At 44.9% G+C, this 21461-nt stretch overlaps 1 protein-coding gene across 1 annotated transcript in view; it reads right to left on the bottom strand.

Moving 5' to 3' along the window:
* Positions 1–21211, bottom strand: part of dntt (deoxynucleotidyltransferase, terminal) — a gene marked incomplete at both ends in the record, with an annotated part of 68792 nt that extends 47581 nt beyond the window's left edge. Inside the window, 6 exons of the mRNA XM_079280647.1 lie at positions 1994–2117; positions 2340–2411; positions 5191–5361; positions 18818–18928; positions 20986–21160; positions 21207–21211. Of these exons, the coding sequence (XP_079136773.1) occupies positions 1994–2117; positions 2340–2411; positions 5191–5361; positions 18818–18928; positions 20986–21160; positions 21207–21211 (658 nt within the window). The remainder of the gene's footprint in view (positions 1–1993; positions 2118–2339; positions 2412–5190; positions 5362–18817; positions 18929–20985; positions 21161–21206) is intronic.
* Between the last annotated feature and the right edge of the window lie 250 nt (positions 21212–21461).

Here is a 21461-nt window from a genome sequence, read left to right as displayed (position 1 = left end):
CATTTTCTATTGCTTCCCTTGGAACAGACGGAGCTCCAACACCAATTAACACCAAAATCCTTAATTATAGTTCTGTCTCCACCGCAATACAATATAATAATTTCATGTTCCCACTCTTTTATGATTTACAGAATACAGTTGAGGGATCAGGGTTCAAACACAGTTCCCCTCGCCAACAACAGGCATTATTTCTCGGCACGAAGCGAAGACTGCAGCGTTCCGAATGATGGATTATGACCGGTTTGATGAAGATGTCTGTCGGCCCAATACATCATCGGATGGAGTTTCTAACTGAATGGGAACCTGCGAGCAGTGTAATATAATGTTGTGAATCACCGCCTCATGCCGTGCTGCAGTGTATGTATCCAGCAACATCCTGAGCAGCAGCAGAGGACGCAGACAAATGAAAAGCTGCTTTTCCTTTGAGACATTTAACCACGTACGTTAAACGCTCCGGGGGAATTCTGTCACCGACAACAATTGAGGCCGATGCCATCTACATGACTGGATGCTGCTGCATCACCATCACCTCAGACAATAACCACCGCAGTTACGCTCTCAACTATAACTTCTTGTGCTGCGCCTCCTTCAGTGGTGGCGTGGCTCATAGGATGGCAATGTCGGTCTGCCGGTCGGTCCACCGCTTTGGTCCAGTCTGAAATATCTCAACACCTACTTGATGGATTGCCATCGAATTTTTTCAGACATTCATGGTTCCCAGGGGATTATCCCTACTGACCTTTCCTCTATGAGGTGAACGTTTGTGGTTCATTGAGTGGACCGTCTCAACAGCTATTGGATGTGAACTATCGCTGTCATCGGGTTAAAATACTGCGTCGTGTTAACACTTTGGTTTATCACCAAATACCTTCAGTGTGATAACATCATCATTGCCGAGTTAGCTAATTAGCAAATGTTAGCCAACATGCTAACCTACGATGGTGCTCGAGGTAAGCAGTGATGAGCACGCTGATGAACAATAGGGAGGTCATTAGGCCAAATCCTCTAGAGACCATGAATGTCTGTACAAAATGGCAATCCATCCAATAGTTGTTGAGATATTTCAGTCTGGACTTAAGTGGTTGACTCACCGACAGACAATATTGCACTCCCAGAGACATGCTACTAATGAGGCTCAAAATATATCATATTTCTTACATCCCTCAAGCTCATTTTTCTCCATCTCTAGAAATGATATCATGAACTCTCACGACTCGAGTGACTTAAAATTATGACATTTCCGCTCACCAGGCATGTTTCTGTTGGAGGTTGCCAAAGATCTTCATCCTGACTCCACCGTCTGGACAAGTGTTACATTCACATGACTAAGACTGCAAATGACCAAATAATTCAAAAGATCAAAAGGCGAGTTTTGGACCTCAGCTTGTTATCTGTATAACGGTTTGGTTTCCTTCACATTGAGCCTCACAGAGCCACTAGCGTGGCTGCAGTTGTTCAAACATGACCGGATTCATTTACCACTGCTCTGGAAACTGTCCAGAAACTTCATCCAAAATCAATCTGTGATTAAACTTAATATTACACAATTCCCCACAGAGATGTGAGACAAAATCTTCCTTTTGCAAACACCTCTAACATTTGAAACAAATCATAACCCTCCCACTGTAAGTCAACGACCTCTCTCGGTCTCTGCTTGGATGGCCCTCTCTCTCTGCCCGGCTGATTGATGAGGGCTCATGGGAATTCCACAGCAAGCGATCCCCTCCGCAGTCACTGTTCATTGATTTTTATTAAAAACACCCCTGCTGCCTTTCCCCGTTGTCTTTTCACTGTAAACTCCCTGCTGGTCACATCTCATCTCTCTTTAGAAAAAAACACTTTACAGCCAGCGCCTCGCATAAGGAGCCTCCTATGGGACCAAAAAAAGGACACAAAAAGAAAATATCACAAATGACACGCGCCCCCCCCCCCATTCATTTTCAGTCTGTAATTTGTGGAGTGGCAGTGTGGAAGTGCTGAGATGTTGATGTACCACTTTGCTGCATCCGGTTTAGATGAACACTGCAGTCTGCCAGAACGTCGTTGAATGAGCGAAGCCCTCTGCGGTACCACTTGTCAGCCGTCTTGGGTCCAACCCCAAACACACTTGTGAACAGCTGGCAGGAAACGAGGTAAGGACGTAATCAAGAAGACATGCTTTCTGAAATGACAGGCTCTTCTCAAGGGGGGGGGGGGGGTGATCATTCAAAACTTTTGAAGAGCTCTGCGTCCTTAAGAGATAGCAAATGCAAATCTTGTTCGCAGCAATTTCAAAGCACCAGAAAAATCGAGGGAAGCCAATCTAAGGATGGAGTTGTTGTTTTTCCCCGTCTACTGACCTTAAGTGTTTGATACCTCTCATCAGAGAGGAGCTTCTCCACTTCAAACGAGCGGCCACATTGAAGGACCTCCTGCAAAAATATAAAAAGGCAGATAACATCATTAAGAAAAAACGCTCTCGGTGTCAGCATCGGTGCGCTATCCTCTCCCCGGTTTCTATCAGCAATTAACAAATTGCCTCAAATGGCCCATTTGTAAAAAACTTTCCATTTAAATCTGGGGGGGGGGGACTCCTCGCGTCCTCATTTCCATTTTGTTTCGAGAAATAATGACTTTGTTGTTGTGAAACCTGGGATTAATACCGGTTTTTATGGCGTTCAGAAAAAAAGCCCAAGGTAACGCTTTCCCCTCCTTTGCTGCCATTGTTTGCTCCGCAACAACTTTGTCCCGCGTTTAATTGTCTCGGCAGAGCACGACTAATTTGAGGGTCGCCTTTTTTTAACTGCCTCTAGTTACGTGGCCGCATAAAAACGAGGCGGCGGTTATCTGGTTAATGTCAGCCGACTTCCACCGTAAAAGTCGTTTTGGCGTTGAAAATGAGCATGTGTGTTTTTACAAGATGCGTCTGTGCGCATGTTAAGCGTGCGCGCGGAGAGGTGACATCGAGTATCACCGGGCCGGTGAACTTGTGTATGGCAGTGTGAGTGCAGTGCACTTTTAAAGCGGCCTTCGCTGCTCAATGACGCGTCCACCCGCCCACCGCTGCTTTTCAACCCCTCGAGCTAAGGCCAACCCCTCAGACGTAGGCATAATGCTTCGACACACTCCCTGCTTTAGGGGGGTGCACACACACATGAGCAATGTGTCTCTCTCTCACACACACACACACACACATGTACTGACTATTCCTCCCCAACTCTGCCTCGGTGCTCACACACTTTCATGTCAGTGGGTTTATATATCCCCCCCCCCCCCGACTTCGGAGCTGCTGCTACCAGAGTGTCACTCCGATGTTCACAGGCACGTCATGCGGTTTTTTTCACTCAGTTTGGTTTCACTTTGTTTCTCGTGTCATGTCATTTTTCTTGTTCTGTTCAAAGAGACAACCTAGCGGAAGAAGAAGAAGAAGAAGAAGAAGAAGAAGAAAACCCACCGCTGGGTGTACGTCTGAATCATGTAAGAACAACAACAGGGAGAGGTCATTCACGGGCAGTCTAATTTAGTCTCCTGGGACGTTTATGTTATTTTGTTTAATGACTCTGCCTCAACGCTGACAGATTTGACAGATGTTGAAACTTGCTGTGTGTCTGTTAAGGTTGAATGTGTCAGAGAGCTGGCCTGCAGAGCTGCACCCTGTTCCTCCGAGGGCCTCTGCGTTCTCTCCGAGCAAACATTTCTCGACACTTTCCCTGACAACTCGCCGTGATTTCCTGCCCCGAGTGCGACTGTAGGTGAAGGGATGATTGCCAAGTGACCCGAGAAGACTATCTTTTTTATTTATTTTTTTCTCCCAAAGACGAGATAAATCGCTTGATGCCTGTCAGCGTGCGTGCTCATGTGTGAGCGTGTGTTACGTGAGCTTGTCTAGGACTTGAAATTTGAAAACTACTTTTGATATCTTTCGTATTTCTTTTCTTTTTCTTTTCTTTTTTTTTCTGCCTTCAATAACTCACAGCAAACGTGTTCTTGCGAGATGAAATTCCACTTCGGCGTCGCCTGAAAGCATACGTGTATTTCTGCAGATCGTGTTGTTAGATGGAAAGTTCAGCTGCATTCTTCTCGACAGCAACACAAGCCGCACAGAGGTTGATGGGAAAAAAACGTCCGAAATACGCACTCCGAGAAGACAAGGTCAAGGAGAGCAGCTGACTTTTCTTTTCTTTTCTCAAATCTCTCATGACATCTAAATGTGAAATGCTCCGATGTCGGCCGATGATGAGTCGTTTCAAATTGGTGGGTAACGATGGTGGTGATGTTCTAACCGATGACGGTTGGGTTGGGTGGTAATGGCTGCGTACTCCAGAATTAACGATATGCTGTCACTTGATGTTCATTGTTCCATGTGAGCTTTTTATAATGAATTCCAGCCTTTACAGTACATCCTGCTGTCCGTCCGTGCCATTCTGGTGAACATCTCAGGAAGGTTTACTTCAAGGACGAACTGATTTGGTGTTAGTGGTCAAAGGTCACAACCCCGAGCCTACTGGTTATCAATGAGGACATGAATCTTTAAAAACAAATTCCAATTTCCGAAAACAGCTATCGGCCCTCTTGCTTCATCAAACAGTAAAAAAAGTGCAGTTATTAGGGATTACTTACAGTGGCGGATTAGTCCACATCGGTATCTATGTTAAGTATTTACAGCAGCAGGGCGGTGTGTGTTTGATTGGCGCCTGTGTTCATCATATTGAATGAACACCCACTGCAACAGTGTGGCTCACTGATGTGTTTTGGGACAACAGTGGAGCTCTGGCTATGCTAAGCTATGATGAATAAGATACATTAGGCTTTGGCCACACAGAAAATACTTGTTAGTCAGCCAGCCTGAGAGAACAATATCGTCAATATAAAAACAAGTTGAGAACAACACTGAAGTTGATATGTTTTGACACATTTCTACTGGGACTCTTGGTCACCACAGTTACTTGCTGTGAATCCAAGCAGACTATTACTGCCACCCTCTCCGACAGGAACACAAAGCTGAAATCCTCAAGTGCATAATATCTTTAACTAATACTAATACTGGTCTGTTTGGACATTTCAGAGCCTTTGGATTCACAAGCTATGTTGTCGGAAAAACAAACTTGTACGGATGCCCAAATGAACCACTGTGGTTTCGTGGGACCGCTAGTCTCAACACATAACACAGATGGATTGGACTGGGCTCCGCATGCAGACTCTGGGCCTTACCTCCATGACTGCCTTAGTGTGTTCTCCCAGGCAGGGCAGGTCCTGTGTTTCCCCCAGGCGCCGCACTGCCCGGGGCAGACTCTTCAGCACGGACGCAGCTCTCCTGAAGGCCAGGCACGGACCCTCGAGCTCGTTGAGTTCGTAGTTCTCCGCCAGCACTTCAAAAGCATCCTCCGGGGAGAGGTAAAGCAAGGACAGGTCAAGGGGGAAAGAGGTATAATGTACACTCTAAAACAAAATGGTCCAGAATGGGTTCTTTTGGAATCATTTGCATCGGAATGACCCTTTTAGGAAGCAAGAGTTCTTCAAGGATTGTTGAAAGCACGAGTGTTAAAAGGGAACGACCAACGGCCAGCCCACGCATTTCACATTTCACATTTCTCGAGGACAAGCTGAAGAATCCTATGTGGTTCTAGTTGGCACCTTTATGTCTAAAGGTGCGTTCACACCAAACACGTTGATTTTTTGACGCGCCGCAAAAACGCGTCCAACGCGCTGGTCGTGTTCACACCAAAGGCAAAATCGCCGGAGAGGGGCCGTGGTTTATAGACCTAGATCTGTTCAACTGTCCGCCATTAACCATTGAAAAATAACATATATTTCTACGTGTTGTGGAAGTCACAGATATCCCGGGAAACGAAACGCCGTCATGTCTGGTTCATAATATTGTTCAGAGGAGCTCCGTGGATTGTATCGAGCTGCATTCACTGTGTCTAGCAAGCCACCGGTCGCTGTTTACTACAGCTGTAGGAACACAAAATAAACTGATTTGGCTGTGATTCAACGGCAATAAACCGACAACAAGGGACTCCGAAATAACTACGTAATGATGCCGATTTGTAGGCTACTGGTCTTCTCAATGGAGCTCTGATGGATCGGTGCTAGGCTATGCTAACATCGTAGCAGCTCCACCAGCACTCAATAACGTCACGTAGACGTAAATACGGCAGCGTCTATTCATTGTTTGTACCGTATGGTTTACACACACACATGCATGCACATAGTTTGGTCCGGTCTCTGTTGATATGAGGTATCGTAGAGCTCTGGGTGAACACAGACGGCTACAGGATTTATTTCCTGATTCAACAGTGTCAGTGATGACAGGGGGAGCAACTCAACGCTGATAGGCTATCGCGCCACAGCGTCACGCGATTATTTCGCATAAGTTGAAAAATTCCAACTCACGCGTTGGAGATTTTGCGGCGATTTTTTGTTGCAGATTTTGCGGCGTTTTTGCGGCGCGTCCAAAAAACGCGTCCAACGCGCCGCGCCATCGCAAAATGGCAGCGGGCCAGTCTCATAGCGTCTGTGCATCGACTTTGTATGTAATCTCAACGCGTCCGGTGTGAACGCACCTTAAGAGTGTAGGACAGAAGATAAGATGTAAAAGATATTGTCTAAAAAGAGTAATAAGAGACACCAATTCTTGAACACATTAAATAAAGGAAAGATAGTGAAAACCCAAGAAAAAAAAGCGGGACCTGGTACATATGTGTCAGGTGTGCATTCACTTGTGAGATGCACTGACCCATGCAGGAACCCAGACAGGGAACAGAACCCCCCCCCCCCCCCCTTCTATCACTCCTCTCTGTGTCCCCATCCCCGTCACTTTACAGTACAGGATGTGCTGCATGTTGGTTTTCTTCAGGATGACCAGACAGAGACATTACAGGCTGGCGACCACCAGACAGGAACCTGTCATTCCCCACTTGCTCACAGCAGGCTCCCCCAGGGGGCCAGTCTCAGGCTCTCCCTTCACAAAAGCAACATGCTCAAAGAGGCTGCAGTCAAGACCATGGAATTAATGGATCTGCAAGAGAGAGCACAACTCTGACAACAATCCTCAAACTTTTACATTCTAAAGTTGGTAATTTGAAGCTGCTATAAACAATATTTTATTGTAATAATGGATGAAATGACTGTGTGTTGGTTTAGAGAGGTAGCTTTCAGTGACCAGCACCAAACGGCAGACCAAGTCAGCGACTAGCTGGGGAACTCAAATCAAAGCATTTAGCGGCAAAAGAGAAAGATATTTCTTTCAAAGGCTGGTGTACATAAACAGAGCAAAAGGGAGAGTGAATATTGGACTGACTGTGGGTTGTTTGACCAGAAACATTACTTTTTATTGAAAACAATAACATAAACCGTGGCTCCGTTCTGTGACGTGTGTCAGAGTAGGCCCCAAAAGAGTAACAGTGAGCCAGCATGCACAAAAGCACTCAGGCTTCATCACTTGTATTATCTACACCTGTGCTTTTCCCAACATGACGAGTCACAATGTCTGCTGTGAAAAGAGCAGCGCTGCTCTGTGTCTGCTGGATGTGTAAAGAGGCAGCGGTTTGCTATTGTTCCTGCGGCCCCAAAGTGGTAAAAAAATAATATCATTATATATTATAGTATGCCAATCTGCATCAAAAATAACAACAGTGCTAATGGTGCAGAATGTTGGAGAATACTAATGATATATATGGAATTGTGGGCCTTAGCACAATGGAGCTGTATTTAACATTAAAGAGTAACCGCACACGAAGCTATGAACTAAATGATGTAACCGATGTTTCTTTCCACATATATAAAAAATGGCATTTCATGGTTGAAAATGAGCGCTGGTTGCCAGCGACAGCACTGGCTCCCCGCCGCTAAGAGACGGAGATGCTCGGGTTCGTGCTGGCCAAAGTCGAGTTGCTACAGCCGCGACAGTCCATCTATTCCCTCGAAAACAATAAGTTTCAAATCAGCCCTGATATTGCAAGGCTAATTCTGATCGTCTTCTAATCAGACCCCCCCCCCCCCCCCCCCTCGCCTCACTCCACAGCGTTTTTTTTTTATTGTAACCAGTGTAGCATTACAATCACAGCACAGCAAACCCTGTTCTCTCCTTTCTGTTGTCTGTACATTAAGCTATCAGCACATTACAAAATGTGGTCGATCAGTGTTAATGACTCTGTAAATGATTGTTTGGCAACAGCGAGGTGCTTTCCTACACTCTGAAAAGAGTGTGTGAATAAATAAATAATTTCTGAGCTACCTTAGCCGTCGTATTAGTCGATGCTGTACCGATTAAACGTAATGGCAACTTAGCTGTAACCACAAGCACTTAGCAACCTAAAGGGTGTTGTATATCAAAAAAAACTGAATAACTGAAATAATTAAGTGATTCAGTGAAATATTACCAAATTTGGTAAACGTTGGATGAAATATTTATGTGAGGAGATGTTCAACAAGTCTACAGCAATGTCAGCAGCTGATGAACAGGTATAAGTTTTGCATTATTTATGCTGTCATTTGCTAATTAGCACTAAACACTAAGGACAGCTGAGGCTGATGAGAATGTCAATAGCTTTGCAGGTATTTAGTCATAAACTAAAGTATTGAACAAACTGAGCACCCGGAGTTTTCCCGATGGGCCCTTGGTAATTTGGGCCAATGGAATGCAAAATATACATATTTTTAAATATAAATAACCAAGTGCTGTCTGCCCACTGCGGTAGGGTATTACATCTGTCAGCCAAACACTTTTGGTCCAGTCCATTCTAACTTTACATGGACCGTTTCCTGAGACATTTGGAGAAACAGTGGAGTGGAGAGTGACAATCAAAAAAAAAATAGAAAAGAAGGCCCTTGAGGCGGATGCAGCCAATTGTAACATGACAAATTATTAATTTGGTGCTGTTACCAGTCAATCATCTCAGCCTAGTGAGCCTAGGCGCTGGCAGCAGAGAGAGCAGCCCAGTTTCTACTCATTGTCAAAGTTTTGAAGCTGAAACGGTAAGACAGAGGACTAGAGGGATAAGATAAGCAAGGTTTGACTTTGCATGACTGGTTAGCGGGAGATTAGAGACGAACCACCAATATATTTTCTTGTGCAAAGATTTGATGAAAGTGGGCTATTTTTCAATCTCAATCTGGTGGTGGCAGCTAACCTCAAGTAACATGAGTGTCTGTACACGATGCTGTGGCAATCCATCTGGCACGCCAGCGTTGCCATGGCTACAAATGTTCTGCAACATACTCAACATATCAGAGAATCTGTGAAGGGGGAAATATGAGTGGGATGGATGGATGGATGTGTTTGAATTGAGCTTCTCCGCCTTATAGTTCAGGCGCTGTCCTCACCAAACCCTTTAATAGAATGAAGTGAGATAAAACACTCCATGGTCACACTGCATGATGTTGGTGTGATGCTGTCATTAGCCTAATAGGTAATAACTCCTGTGCGGGCTATGGCAAACATTTGAAATGAGACGGCATGTCTGAATGTCTCTGAGATGGGGCAGCTTGGTGCCGTGAGGGATGAAGAGCTGCAAGTGGGCTCTGTGCCTGTACTAATATGAGAACTCCCATTATTTCTAATAGGCAACACTTTCCTGCAAATTGTTATTGAAGCAAGAGAGTGTAATTCTCTGGCATAAAGTCCCAGGTACAGGATATTCTTTTTTTATTCAGCCATCAGCTTTAAAAAAAGAGTAAATGGTCATAAAACTACAGTACAGTGTGTGAACATCTGACAACACACAACTGATTTGTGCAGCACATCTGAAGTTTCATGGAACAGTGACTTCATACAATTATCACATTTCAGTCATTTATAGAAGCACATAACAGGAAGTGTTAATGTGTTGCTGCATGAAATTCCTCAGAGTAATCTTCTCGCTAAAACCCCTCAGCGTGTTGTCTTATGTGCTTCTTTACATCAGGGAAATGGAATAATTGCATTTCTTCTCAAGTTGTTGATTTGTTTTTGGGGGGGGGGGTTCAAATTGTTGATTTGTCTCAGTTTACAGTTTTAATTTGGTGTATATTTACACTGTATGCCGCCTACAAAAATGACTTTCCAACCTACACATTGTCTTGTTAGCTTCAAAGAAATACTCTACTTTCTTCTTAGAAATACTCTACTTTCTTTACACGTTCTCTATTCTCATTCTGTGAGGTGGTTTTAATAGCATGTCTGTTACTGTCCATTTCTATATAATGTAACTTAAACAACAACTGGGTCCAACAACTTCTGAGAAATCAGACGGGTCTCTTTGTTGTAATGATTCGTTCCCTTCCAGCTATTCTCCCAACCTTTTCTCGCTGGTCAGGAATTGTACAATAGTCCTTTTTTCACAGCAGACATTTGAACTTGTCATAACGGGGAAGGGCAAGTGTTTCTAAAAGCAGTAATGGCTCTGTTCTATTCAAGTGTCCCAGTAAGCCCTGACAGCGTGATGGTGAGCCTGAACAGCCCAGACCCCAGGAAGAAACAGTCAAAAAGCGTTGACTTTATGTTCGTTCCATGACGTTTGTTATGTAATGTTACAAACGACACTAGTTACTGTGCTGACTGTGTCACGTGACCTCGTTACATTATCGTTTTAACACAAATCATCATCTTTTTTTCTAACCTCAGCCTAATTTTGTTTCCTAAACCTGACCAGTCGTTGAACCAACTTTAAGCACGTGGCATTGTGCGTTTCTGATGGTGTTATCGGAGGCTAGTATCAACATTCCAACATTTTTTTTTTCAGGCGACTGTGTTGACCTGAAACTGAAGCGGCTAAATGGGATTCAGCCCTCTTTTCTTTATTCTTCACACCTGCGCTTTTCCTTTTGTCGTCATCTATCCAACGTGTATCTTAGGAAACAGCTACTAACTAGTATGCTACACATGCCGACACTGACCAGAGAACAGTTTTGCGCTGAACATTTTCAGGTGTAACTGCAACGCACAGAATCTTTTTGCGCCACCATACTGCGTATCAGGCTGCGGCTGAACGGATCCAGTGTTGCTCCCGTTAGTAGACAGTGTTTGACTCTCATTGGTATCCACAGTACAAGCGACCATTTCATCTTCCAGGGATTCATTTGATTCAACATTAGTATGAAAACATTGCTCAGTGAAGCTTTAAGAACAGAGGCAACTGAGCGTGTATCTTCCCTAAAACCTTAGATAGCAGGAGCTAAGGAGCTAAGGAGCTTAGGAATTAGCCGGTAATCACTCATGACATTTTGATCAGCATTTCATCGTGTGCTAAGTCTAGCATGCTGCTGCTTTACCCTTTATGTAATGCATAAATCAGTTATTTTTAAGAAGAAGATAATAAATGGAACACAGATCGGTAAGATACCATACAGCTGATAAAAACCAGTCTGCCAGCGCACAGTGTCTGAAGGATAAATACGGAGAGCCTCCACATGGGGCTAAAGGATTCTAAATCCAGGACCGGGAACTCGATGCAGCTTAGGGTGAACCAGAGCTCAGGGCAGACTCCGACAAAATCATGCTTTTGTTTCCTCTCCCTTAGCCGAGGTCGCTGCACCACCCGCTGTCCTGCGCAGACATGCAGCCTCAGGTCAGCGAGCAGCAGGCTTCGGTCCAGCTCAACCAGGAGACGCACTGACCCGTTTGCTACAGCACATGGACAGGGAATGACCCTTTACATCGCAGTAAACTCGCTTACAACACACACACATACACAAAGATTCAGCTGGGCCCTCTTCACAGCATGCGACAAATTTAGAGAAGCAAGCTTGTAATTGGATAGGTGATGGGGGCGCGCTTGTGCAAGTGTTTAGTGTGCAGCGTACGAGCCGTTTGTCTGGATGCGTTTCGACTTTTACTGGTTTGGGGCTGCCGGCAATTCACTAATAATGAGCACAGGGTGAACTATGGATTACCAAAGATTGATAACCCACAGTGCAACATTGCACAGCAGCGCAAGCATGTCTAACACTAGATTCTCTCTGGGGACGATGAGCTATATCAATATGAATCAAAATAATGCAGCTGATTTGCATCAACGCCCTTACTTCTCCACTTCTTTGCTCTCTGCTATGGTATGAAACCTCTTGTGGAAACTGTGCAACCTCTACACACTTAATAAGAAACCTTCTTTCCTCGTCTCTCCCCCGTGTATCACGATGTGTGTGTACATCTCACTCGAGTCAGGAAACTTGTCAGAATACCCATATTTGATTGGCTGAGCTGCATCACGTGATGCGATTTACACCGCATTGGTCGGTGTGTTTCCTGCACCGCTGAACAAGTGCCGTAAGTGCTGGAAAAGCTGCGCCGGTTCAAATAGAAGCGCTCCGTCAAAATTTAACAATTCTCAATTATCTATCGTTTTAGGTCCTGGGTCCAGATACAACGCCGTCTGGGTCCGGATCCGGACCGCAGTCCGCCAATTAGTGACCCGTGAGTCAGAGGATAAAGAGCCAGATATTTCCCCCAGGAGTTGGTGGAGACCAAAACAGAGCTAAAAGGAGGAGAGTGAGTATTGGACTTGCATTCATCAGGCGCCCAGAGACAGGACTCCATGGAATGCTCATGTTTCTCTGTATCTGCTGGATGTGTGAAAACGCAACAGTTTGCTAACACATCACATCACTTGTGACAATGTTGTGCTCATTGTTAATCAACTCCTGGGAGCAAAGAAGTGAATTTCCCAAAATGATGGTGTATTTCTTTAAATCAGATCTTTGAAGTGTAGTGAGGTGTCATAATTGCATTTTTGTCTCTTGTTGCAACATCACACTCAAGCAGAACACCCAATTATAACAATCTCACCTGTAGAAAAAAATTATTTTCAGACCTCACGCCCACACACTCTCTGCAGCCAGTCTGTCAACTGTCATGTTGTCTTAGCAGCTGCATGGAGTCAGCGCTGCGGGCCTCAAAAGCCCACCCTGCATATGTATTCATCTGATAAATGAAGTGTTATGACTGGTGGGGGGGACTCTGTGCACGGGGACGTTGATATAGCGCGCCGATTTACCCCCCGCCACCGGATAAGCACGGACATGCCTGCGAGTCATGTCCGCACAGCAGCCCGCCTCGCTGCGTGCGCAAAAGGACACCATAAAAGGAGGTCAGAGAGCCCACTGAGAACATGATTAACGGCTAGGAGGTGGATGTTATCTATCCCATATCTAATGAACACGTAGCCATCTTGGACATCACTCTGGATTTGAAGGTTTACCTCAGATGAGGAAAAGGAGTTTTTCCAATTTTGTTTCTACGAACGGCTTCAAAGGGACAGTTGAGGGCATTTTAGTATGAAATCCAACAAGCAAAAGTATATAAAAACTTTCATACAGGTTTTCCAAAACCAATTAAAAGCTGAACAAGCACTTCTGATCCTTACGGCTTTTTGTTTGTTCGCTCTTTAGAGTTGAGAATGTTAACTCTGCTGGGGAACGGAGGAAATCAATTTGATGCATTTAAGGTTGAGTGCTCCCAACCCTCCCCCCCCCTTCACCCGTCTCGTCATCCGTGGCGTTTGCTGCTATCAATACATCGGAGGCCTTTTGCTGGGAGGAAACAAACACAACATGTTTAGCCATTTCTCCCTGTACCTCTTCCTCTCCCTCCCCTCGTTAGTCTGGCAAACTGTGTGTGCTTGTATATGTTGGTGTGCGAGTGTGTGTGTGTGTGTGTGTGTGTGTGTGTGTGTGTGTGCGTGTGTGTTGGTGTGTTGCCATCAGAGAACAAGCATTCGATGCTGCACATCAATCAGCCGAGACACAAATATAAATTTTCGTGGCAGCGTACATCAGGCTTATAGTGAAATTATGACAGCAGAGGACTCATGGCTGAGCAGATAAAAATACAAGAGAGGGGGGGTGTAGGCTTGACTGTGTGTGTGTGTGTGTGTGTGTGTGTGTGTGTGTGTGTGTGTGTGTGTGTGTGTGTGTGTGTGTGTGGATTCCCCAGTCACAGCGAGACACAACAAGAGTGAGAGAGAGCACAGTGAGAGGGGCGGTGGTGTGAGACATAACAAAAGGGCAGGAAGTAGTGATACGGGAGTGAGAGAGCGAGCGAGGCGGCGATGGTGAAGGATAAAGAGGGAGTGGGGATGAATAAATCAATAGCGCGGTTGTGGAATGAAGGGCCCGCTTGCTACCGGTGTGTGATTGACACCTCGCTGGGGTGCTGAGATGATGCTCAACCGCTCTTCCTGATCCTGACACCTCTCTGCACCACCTACTTCCTACCCCCCCTTCGCCAGCGCAGCCTGCTGGCTCTGCGGATGCCCCCTCCTCCCCCTCACCGTCCTCGCCGGTCATTTCCTCCTCTCACTCTGATACGCTTCCGTTGAAAGCCGGGGTTTTAAAAAGGAAAACGATCTCTGTCCACACGGGCGTTCCAGCACCGTCCAGGCCTGAAAATAAATATCATATGACTTTTCCCGTACACTGGGCGTGCGGGTGCCAGCGTAAACAGGAAGTAGATTGGTTGCTTAGTTACAGAAAATACGAATAATAAAAAGTAGTGATTTATACTTAAGATCTTCTTCTATAATCTTCCTCTGTACACTGAAACAGACACATTTCGTTGACAAAAAGTTTCATTTTTCAACTTTCAGTTTATAGAGCACCTTTAAAAACAGAGAGGCTCTATATTCACACATCAACTCATCCGCGGACTCGCCTCATTCTGTGGAGCTGGTGGTCTAAGGCTTATGGGAAATGCAACATAGTTAAATAAACAACAATATTTTGGGTTTTTTGGACAAATAACCATTCTTGTCTCAACAAATTGAATGATCTGCACCACCCAATAATGAGAACGGTCATGTTCTAAGGATGGTGGATTTTTTGTGTGTAATTTGCCTGATATCAAATGTCCATGTGATTTTCAATGAGGTTTTCCTATTTCTGAAAATGAACTCAGACCTTCCAGTTTAGTCCAGCTCTGGCTGTGTGTTTGTGAAAAGAGCTGCTTTGTTAGTACTGGGAATAATAAATGCAGTGTAATGTAAAAGAAAACACTCTTTCTGCACACATACATTTATAGAGCACGACTGAACGAAGTCAAGAGAGCTTCATTTGATTGAGCAGACTGACTGACCTGTTTTTGCTGCCGATGAATACATCTCTTACATCGAGGAAATAATTATCCTTCTTATGAAATGCTTCTCCCAGACAGCTGAAGGTCCCCTGTTGTGGTAGTTGTGCAGATTTGCATTCACTCTGCAGTCTGAGGTAGTTACATAAAGCGGCTCAGGGGGTCACCAGAGTCCACCAGTCTTAAATGCTACAGGCAGACTCTTGAAAGGTACAGCGTTTGAAGTTTTCGGGGATCCATCAACAGAAAGGGAATGTTAGTATACTAACTATGTTTTCATTAGAGTGTAATCACCTGAAACTCAGGATTGTTGTGTTTCGTCGGCTGAGAATGAGCCCTTCAAAGTAGTGTTTTCTATGGTGCGGGTGGCCTTTGAGTGAGGTGAACGGCGTTACCACGGTTTGGCACGCGACTGCTCACCGTCTTACCGTCCCTTTAAGAAGGGAGGAGTGAGCAGACAGGAGTTTCAGTTGGTTGCCATCTGCAACCACACCACTAGATGCCGCCAAATCCTGCATGCTGTCCCTTTAAATCTACAGGAATCTTCAAAATCTCAATTTCCAACAGATGTTTTTTCATCGAATAATTGTGAAAGGAGTTTCATAGCGGAGTCCAGATTTGGAGTGTAAGTGACAATGTTGGATTAGCACGGGCTTTCTTTTTTCTTTTAAATAATATAAAGATAATAATACTTGACATATACTGGACTACCCTGCTGTGTGTGTGTGTGTGTGTGTGTGTGTGTGTGTGTGTGTGTGTGTGTGTGTGTGTGTGTGTGTGTGTGTGTGTGTGTGTGTGTGTGTGTGTGTGTGTGTGTGTGTGTGTGTGTGTGTGTGTGTGTGTGTGTGTGTGTGAGCCAGATGAGCAGCCTGGAAGGAGTCAGAGGACAATGAACTTTTCAAGCACTTGTTATTGACAACGTTCATGAAGTAATCAGTAATCAATATCTGGCCACTTTCCAACGCTGTGTTATTCATACATGACTCTAAAGCAAGGCCACCGACCAGCTAACGTTGCTATCTCAGCAAATTCACATTTCCTTAAGTGTTGTATCGGCACTGTTGAAATAAGTCGTACAACTGGGAACCAGCAAATGTACAGAAAAGAATGAGTTTTTGTTGGAAATGATCGGTTATCATTTGCCTTACAAGGATACCAGGCAGTGAGGAGGTTATCGTCAACCATTTCATTTTCCACCACATCACAAAGTACATCGTCTACACACCAACATAAAGACAGATACACACACACACACACACAGTGTCTGTCAAAAGTGTTTTCATTAGACGTGTATTCACAGGGATTGCATCGTTATTGTGGCTCGCAATCAAGCAGACGGCAGGACGTATCGAGGACAGCTTTACCGTTGTGGATCAATAGCTTGCTCCTCATTAGCACCGCAATACAGTAGATCACATCCGGTGTCTATTGGCTTGCTGTGGCTTGTATCCAGACAGAGACTTGGTTTGCAGTCAAAAAGGGGCAAGGCTTAAATATCTCAAGTGGATGCATTTAATCTGCTTCAGTGGCACCCTGGTCTCCTAAAAATAATATACGCTTTTAATAAAACTGCATCGACATTTCCATTTGGAGGGAAACCCTTTTTATTTTTTATTTCCTGGATTATATATATTTTTTAATGCAATCAATACAAAGCAATTTACGTCCACAATTTAAATAACGCAGTCATTTTAAGGCAAACCATGATGCGTCTACTAAACCTAACCAACTATCCACGTTTTGGATTTCCTTTTCCTTTAGAACTTCAACCACGTGTTTAGAACTGCGACTGAAATCAAGGTAAAAAATCCCCCGAAACGTAATCGAGAGATCACTTTGGTTGTATGGGAAAGTACTGTAGGAGACGGATTCGTCGGTGGAGTGATACCTGTGGCTTCGTCAAGGCCACATGACAAACAGCCGCTCTCTCTAATCAGAAAGTCTTCTTCGATGTGGCTTTATGTGCGGATAATGAGTCAATCACGGGATGGGGAAATTGAGTGGGATTGCTAATTATGGAGTTAATGCTGTGGAAAGAAACCAGGGGCGAAGAAACGGAACAGCAGCCGGCCCCAGGTGAGGCGCGGGTGAGTGAGTGCACATCTGTGGGCGTCCGTCCACGTGGACCACGCACGTGCGTGGGTGAAACTGCAGCGCACGTGCGTCCGTCCATTATGTAAGTTTAGCGGCAACCGCGAAGGCAAAAAAGTCATTATGTCATAACAGATGCCTCGCAGGCCCTCGGTAAGCTGTGCTTGATAGGTCTAGAAGCTCATCAGCGGGTCTCCAGACTCCCACACAAACACACACACACACACACACACACACACACGCAGGTCTGCCAGTCACTACACAGCAATATTACACATCTCAGACCCGCGGTTTCATATCCTGTGCCAAATATGGCATTGAGACCGTGTCTCGGAGAGGGATCGAAGCAATCAAAATGGAAATTAATGAAATGCAAAAGAGTACATCGAAGTTGATGTATTTTTATTTGCTCTATATCTTCTGTTAGCGCGACTGTGACTGTTCCTTTCGGTGACTGCAATGCAATTGGACTCATTGCTGTTTTAATACTTCCGATTGTTTTATGATTCAATTCTTAACCAGATTAATTTAGTCCAGAAAAAAAAGTGAGAAGTCGTAATTTCCCAGAGCCCAAAAGTGACGTCTTCAAATTGCTTTTCAGACATGCTCATCAACACCTGAGCCAATCAGCTGATGAACCACTTCCACATTCTGTGTGGGAACTTGATGTTCTAAAACACACACACATACACGCACACACTGCCCACCAGATGGCAGAGGGACGGATCCATCATTGCTTGTGATGAGTGTCACGTCCGTCGGCCATCTTGCCGTATCACACTGCGCCTCGGGCCGTGTCCGTGCCAGGGGTCGTGGGCATGTCAGCCACAGCTGCAGATGCTGCTCATTTGCAGGTTCATGTATTTTGGGGAGAGATGTGTCAGAGCGCTGGTGAGTGAAGCCAGCCGGCCGTCCAATTAGAGCAAAACAGATGAGGAGGCGGGTTTTTTACATTGGATCCTCAGAGCGACGGCCTCTCGTCGACCAACATGTAACAGTCATAGGCTGTAGCAGGGCTGACAACATTTTATGATATTGCATGTTTTCTGGTTATTCAATAAATTAATGAATAGTCTAGATTAAATAACCACATGGTTTTGTGTAAAATTGTGTGAATTGATAATACTTGACACATGAAAAGTCTTCTCTTATTTAATTAAAGAACCTAAGTGCAAAATAATCAGATTTCCTGAGAAAGTTGAGCTGTTATTGTAAATTAAGACGAAGTAATTGTGCATCTGGATATATGATTTCCTCACGTTATGATTCCATTCTATATGAGGAAATGGACAAAGTATATACGCTGACGTCACCCTTTGGTTTGCGGATCCGCCAACTTGAAGGCCCGAGTTCGACATTTCGGCCATCGCCATCTTGGCTTTTTTGGAACCAGAAGTCATGCGAGAGGGTGGAGCTCTATACAACTGAACTTTAGGTGACCAAAAATGTTAAAATGTACTTTCATGAACTGAAAACTCTATGTGAAAGTTGTAAGACCAAAAAACGGACAACTCACAGACCGGACAACTCCGTGGTATAGCGACACGTTAATCACAAGTTAGCCACGCCCATTTTACTCCAAATGGGACCGTATTCTACTCATAGAAATCATGGTGCATTTTTACACATCATCTGTCCAAGAAACAGAAGAAAAACAATGAAAAAGAATCATAACAGTGAAGTTAGGTAACAGTTCCTTACTGTGAATATCTTGTTATTGTTTTCTATGCTTGTCCGTCTCTGGCAGGCGTATTGAGAAACGGCGGCCACGGGAGTGGGTGTAGAACCTTCTGTCGATGTGAGCACGGTGTCCTGTGAAAAGAACCAGAGACTTCTGTACCCACACATTCACGTGTTGCCTTACATTTCTGAGCTTTTGCAAATTGTTGACAGGCTGAACGTGTCAATGTGTGTCGGGCTGTTCCCCACGAACGCAGAGCCAGGGAGTTCAAATTGAATTACATCAAAAAATGTAGCCATTTGCCTTGGAGAAGTTATTTTTATGACTGTGTGTCTCCAGGGCAACAGGCTAATGACACTCATCTCACAGTCTGGTGGCATCCAAATCCATTACGCTACCTAACCCGTGGCATTACAGATCTGCTTGCCATCATCCAATTTGCCTCCTGTAAATTGCCTTTTTTCATTCTGCGAAGAAACGGTTCCCCCATTTGTAATATATGTGTCAAACGGATTTGCAGTGTAACATTAATATTCTCGCAGACAATTAGACATCACAAAAGGGAACATTGTGTCTATAAAATCACCCACGGATTGGGTGGGAGAGTGATTCAGAGTGTACAAATATCGTTGGCGCGCTGTGTTGACTGGGGCTGCTGCTGCAGAAGGAACAGTGGTGTCTCAAAAGAAAGATAATGGAAAAGAGCTCTCACACCGCTGGGCTGAATCAACCGGTGAGGGATTCAACAAATGTTCATAATTAAAAAAAAAAAAAAAAAAAGAAAAGCAGAATAACTTTGAATATATTTCACAGGACAATTTTTCTGCCAATCAAAAGTAAAACTGTCTAACTGTGCTCCTTCTAAATACAACAGGGGGGTTTCTCCAGCAGTTTTCCACCTCGGCTGTGGGTTTCTTTAATCCAATATGGGATTGTGGGTCCGTTGAGACAGCAACTGTGCATCAGCATGCAGAGGTTGGTTTCCCCCATCTGGGCTGCGTTATTACATACGGGCAAGTTGATCTACGGTGATCTTAGATGCAGCGTAGCCCCGCCTGGGCTTCTCTCCAGTGTCCTCTTCACCTTTGCTGTATGTAACCACTCCTGCTCTCTCCTCCGAAAACCAGACAGAGATGCTCTGGGTGGTGTCCAGCCTCCAAGTCAACACGGGCAGGGAGGTGCACTCAGGTGGGTTGATGAAATCCTCTCGGGCCGCTGAGCAGGGGAAAGGTGAACGAGCCTCCACCTCCTAAGGGAGGTCGCGCCTACATACCGACCCACAAACATCCTCGGAGGAGGAGGAGAAGGACGAGGAGGAGGGCGAACAAGTGTTCACAAACCAAGATGCAAACTCTAAATCCCTGGCACTCATTCCCCGCTTTCGTTCCTTTCAAGCAGCATATTCCATTTTACCACCTCACCACTTAAACAGGCTAAACAGCCTCTCTGCAAGCCAGGGCGTAATGGAAAATATTACATTTCAACGGATTTAACACTTTAAATTGACTCTGTGTGTAGAATAGTTATGACACATTGCCTTTCCAGGCTATCAAGAAGCACTGCAGGCGAATGTGCCCAAGAAGTGGCCTGTTTGGGGAATAGTATATCTCTACATGGTACCTCCTTAAATGGATTTATGACTCATAAAAACAATCTACTGGAAGCGTCGCGCACATAAATGCCACGGTGCGTTACCTCGTTGGCTTCGGAGAGGAACTGCGTCGCAAAGCGACAAGAGAAGTGTCGCTCGCGGTAACCTGGGGAGATGGGTCAATAAATGTCAGCGTGGCATCATTCGCCCCGTCACTTAATGACGCAGCCGACTAGGAGCGCCAACGCTCACGTGGCCGCGTGGAGCGAGACGAAAGGCACATTTTGGAGGATGTTTCACGTGACGGCACGGGCAGTTAGGAGGACAAAAAACGTAGATGGAGATTGGCATAACGAGACTTCGGGACAGCAACATATATTCAGGCTCATCTAAATCTAGATGTAGATGAAATACCTTCACTTTATTTCCTCCCTCCTCACTTGCTTCCTCACAACAAATACTGCATGTGCATGCCTACTTCCTTTCATTTTGTGGCAACGTGCTCAATTAAAAGCCTCCTGTTTGGTTGGTAGTGCCATCTAGTGCTTACCCTACATCTTGTGTTTTCTGTCTGCTTTGTGACACACACACACAAACCTGAATGAGGTGTCTGGTCTCCACAGCAACAGGTCTCCCCTCTCTCATGCTGTCGGTGAACCAGCTGATGTCAAGCACATGCACGTCTGGTGGATTGGTCGGGGCGCACTCCTTCAGCCACTTCCACAGCGATGCAGCCTGGCTGGCCTCTGACACCACATGAGTGACCTTATCGCTGTGGACACGGAAAAAAATAAACTGTCAGAAGGTTCATTGGTCACTTCATGGTTTTATTCCATTCTGTTAAAGCTCAAGGGTTGGTTGGTAAGCATCATTGAGTGTAAAACTTTGAGTTTCGAGCATCTGTATGGGAACCACAGGAGCGCAACATAAAATCGAAATAATAAATGATGCAGTATATCAACTTTACAGCTGTAATTATTTTTGGCCATTTGAGGGTGGTTGGAAAAGGCTGTAAACCCAACACAGAAATGTGTTGATATGACATATAGCAGACACAGCGCAACATTAGCATA

The sequence above is a fragment of the Melanostigma gelatinosum genome (assembly GCF_949748355.1).
Source record: "Melanostigma gelatinosum genome assembly, chromosome: 12".
In the NCBI taxonomy this organism is placed as follows: domain Eukaryota; kingdom Metazoa; phylum Chordata; class Actinopteri; order Perciformes; family Zoarcidae; genus Melanostigma; species Melanostigma gelatinosum.
This window is presented reverse-complemented; position numbering and strand designations above follow the sequence as displayed.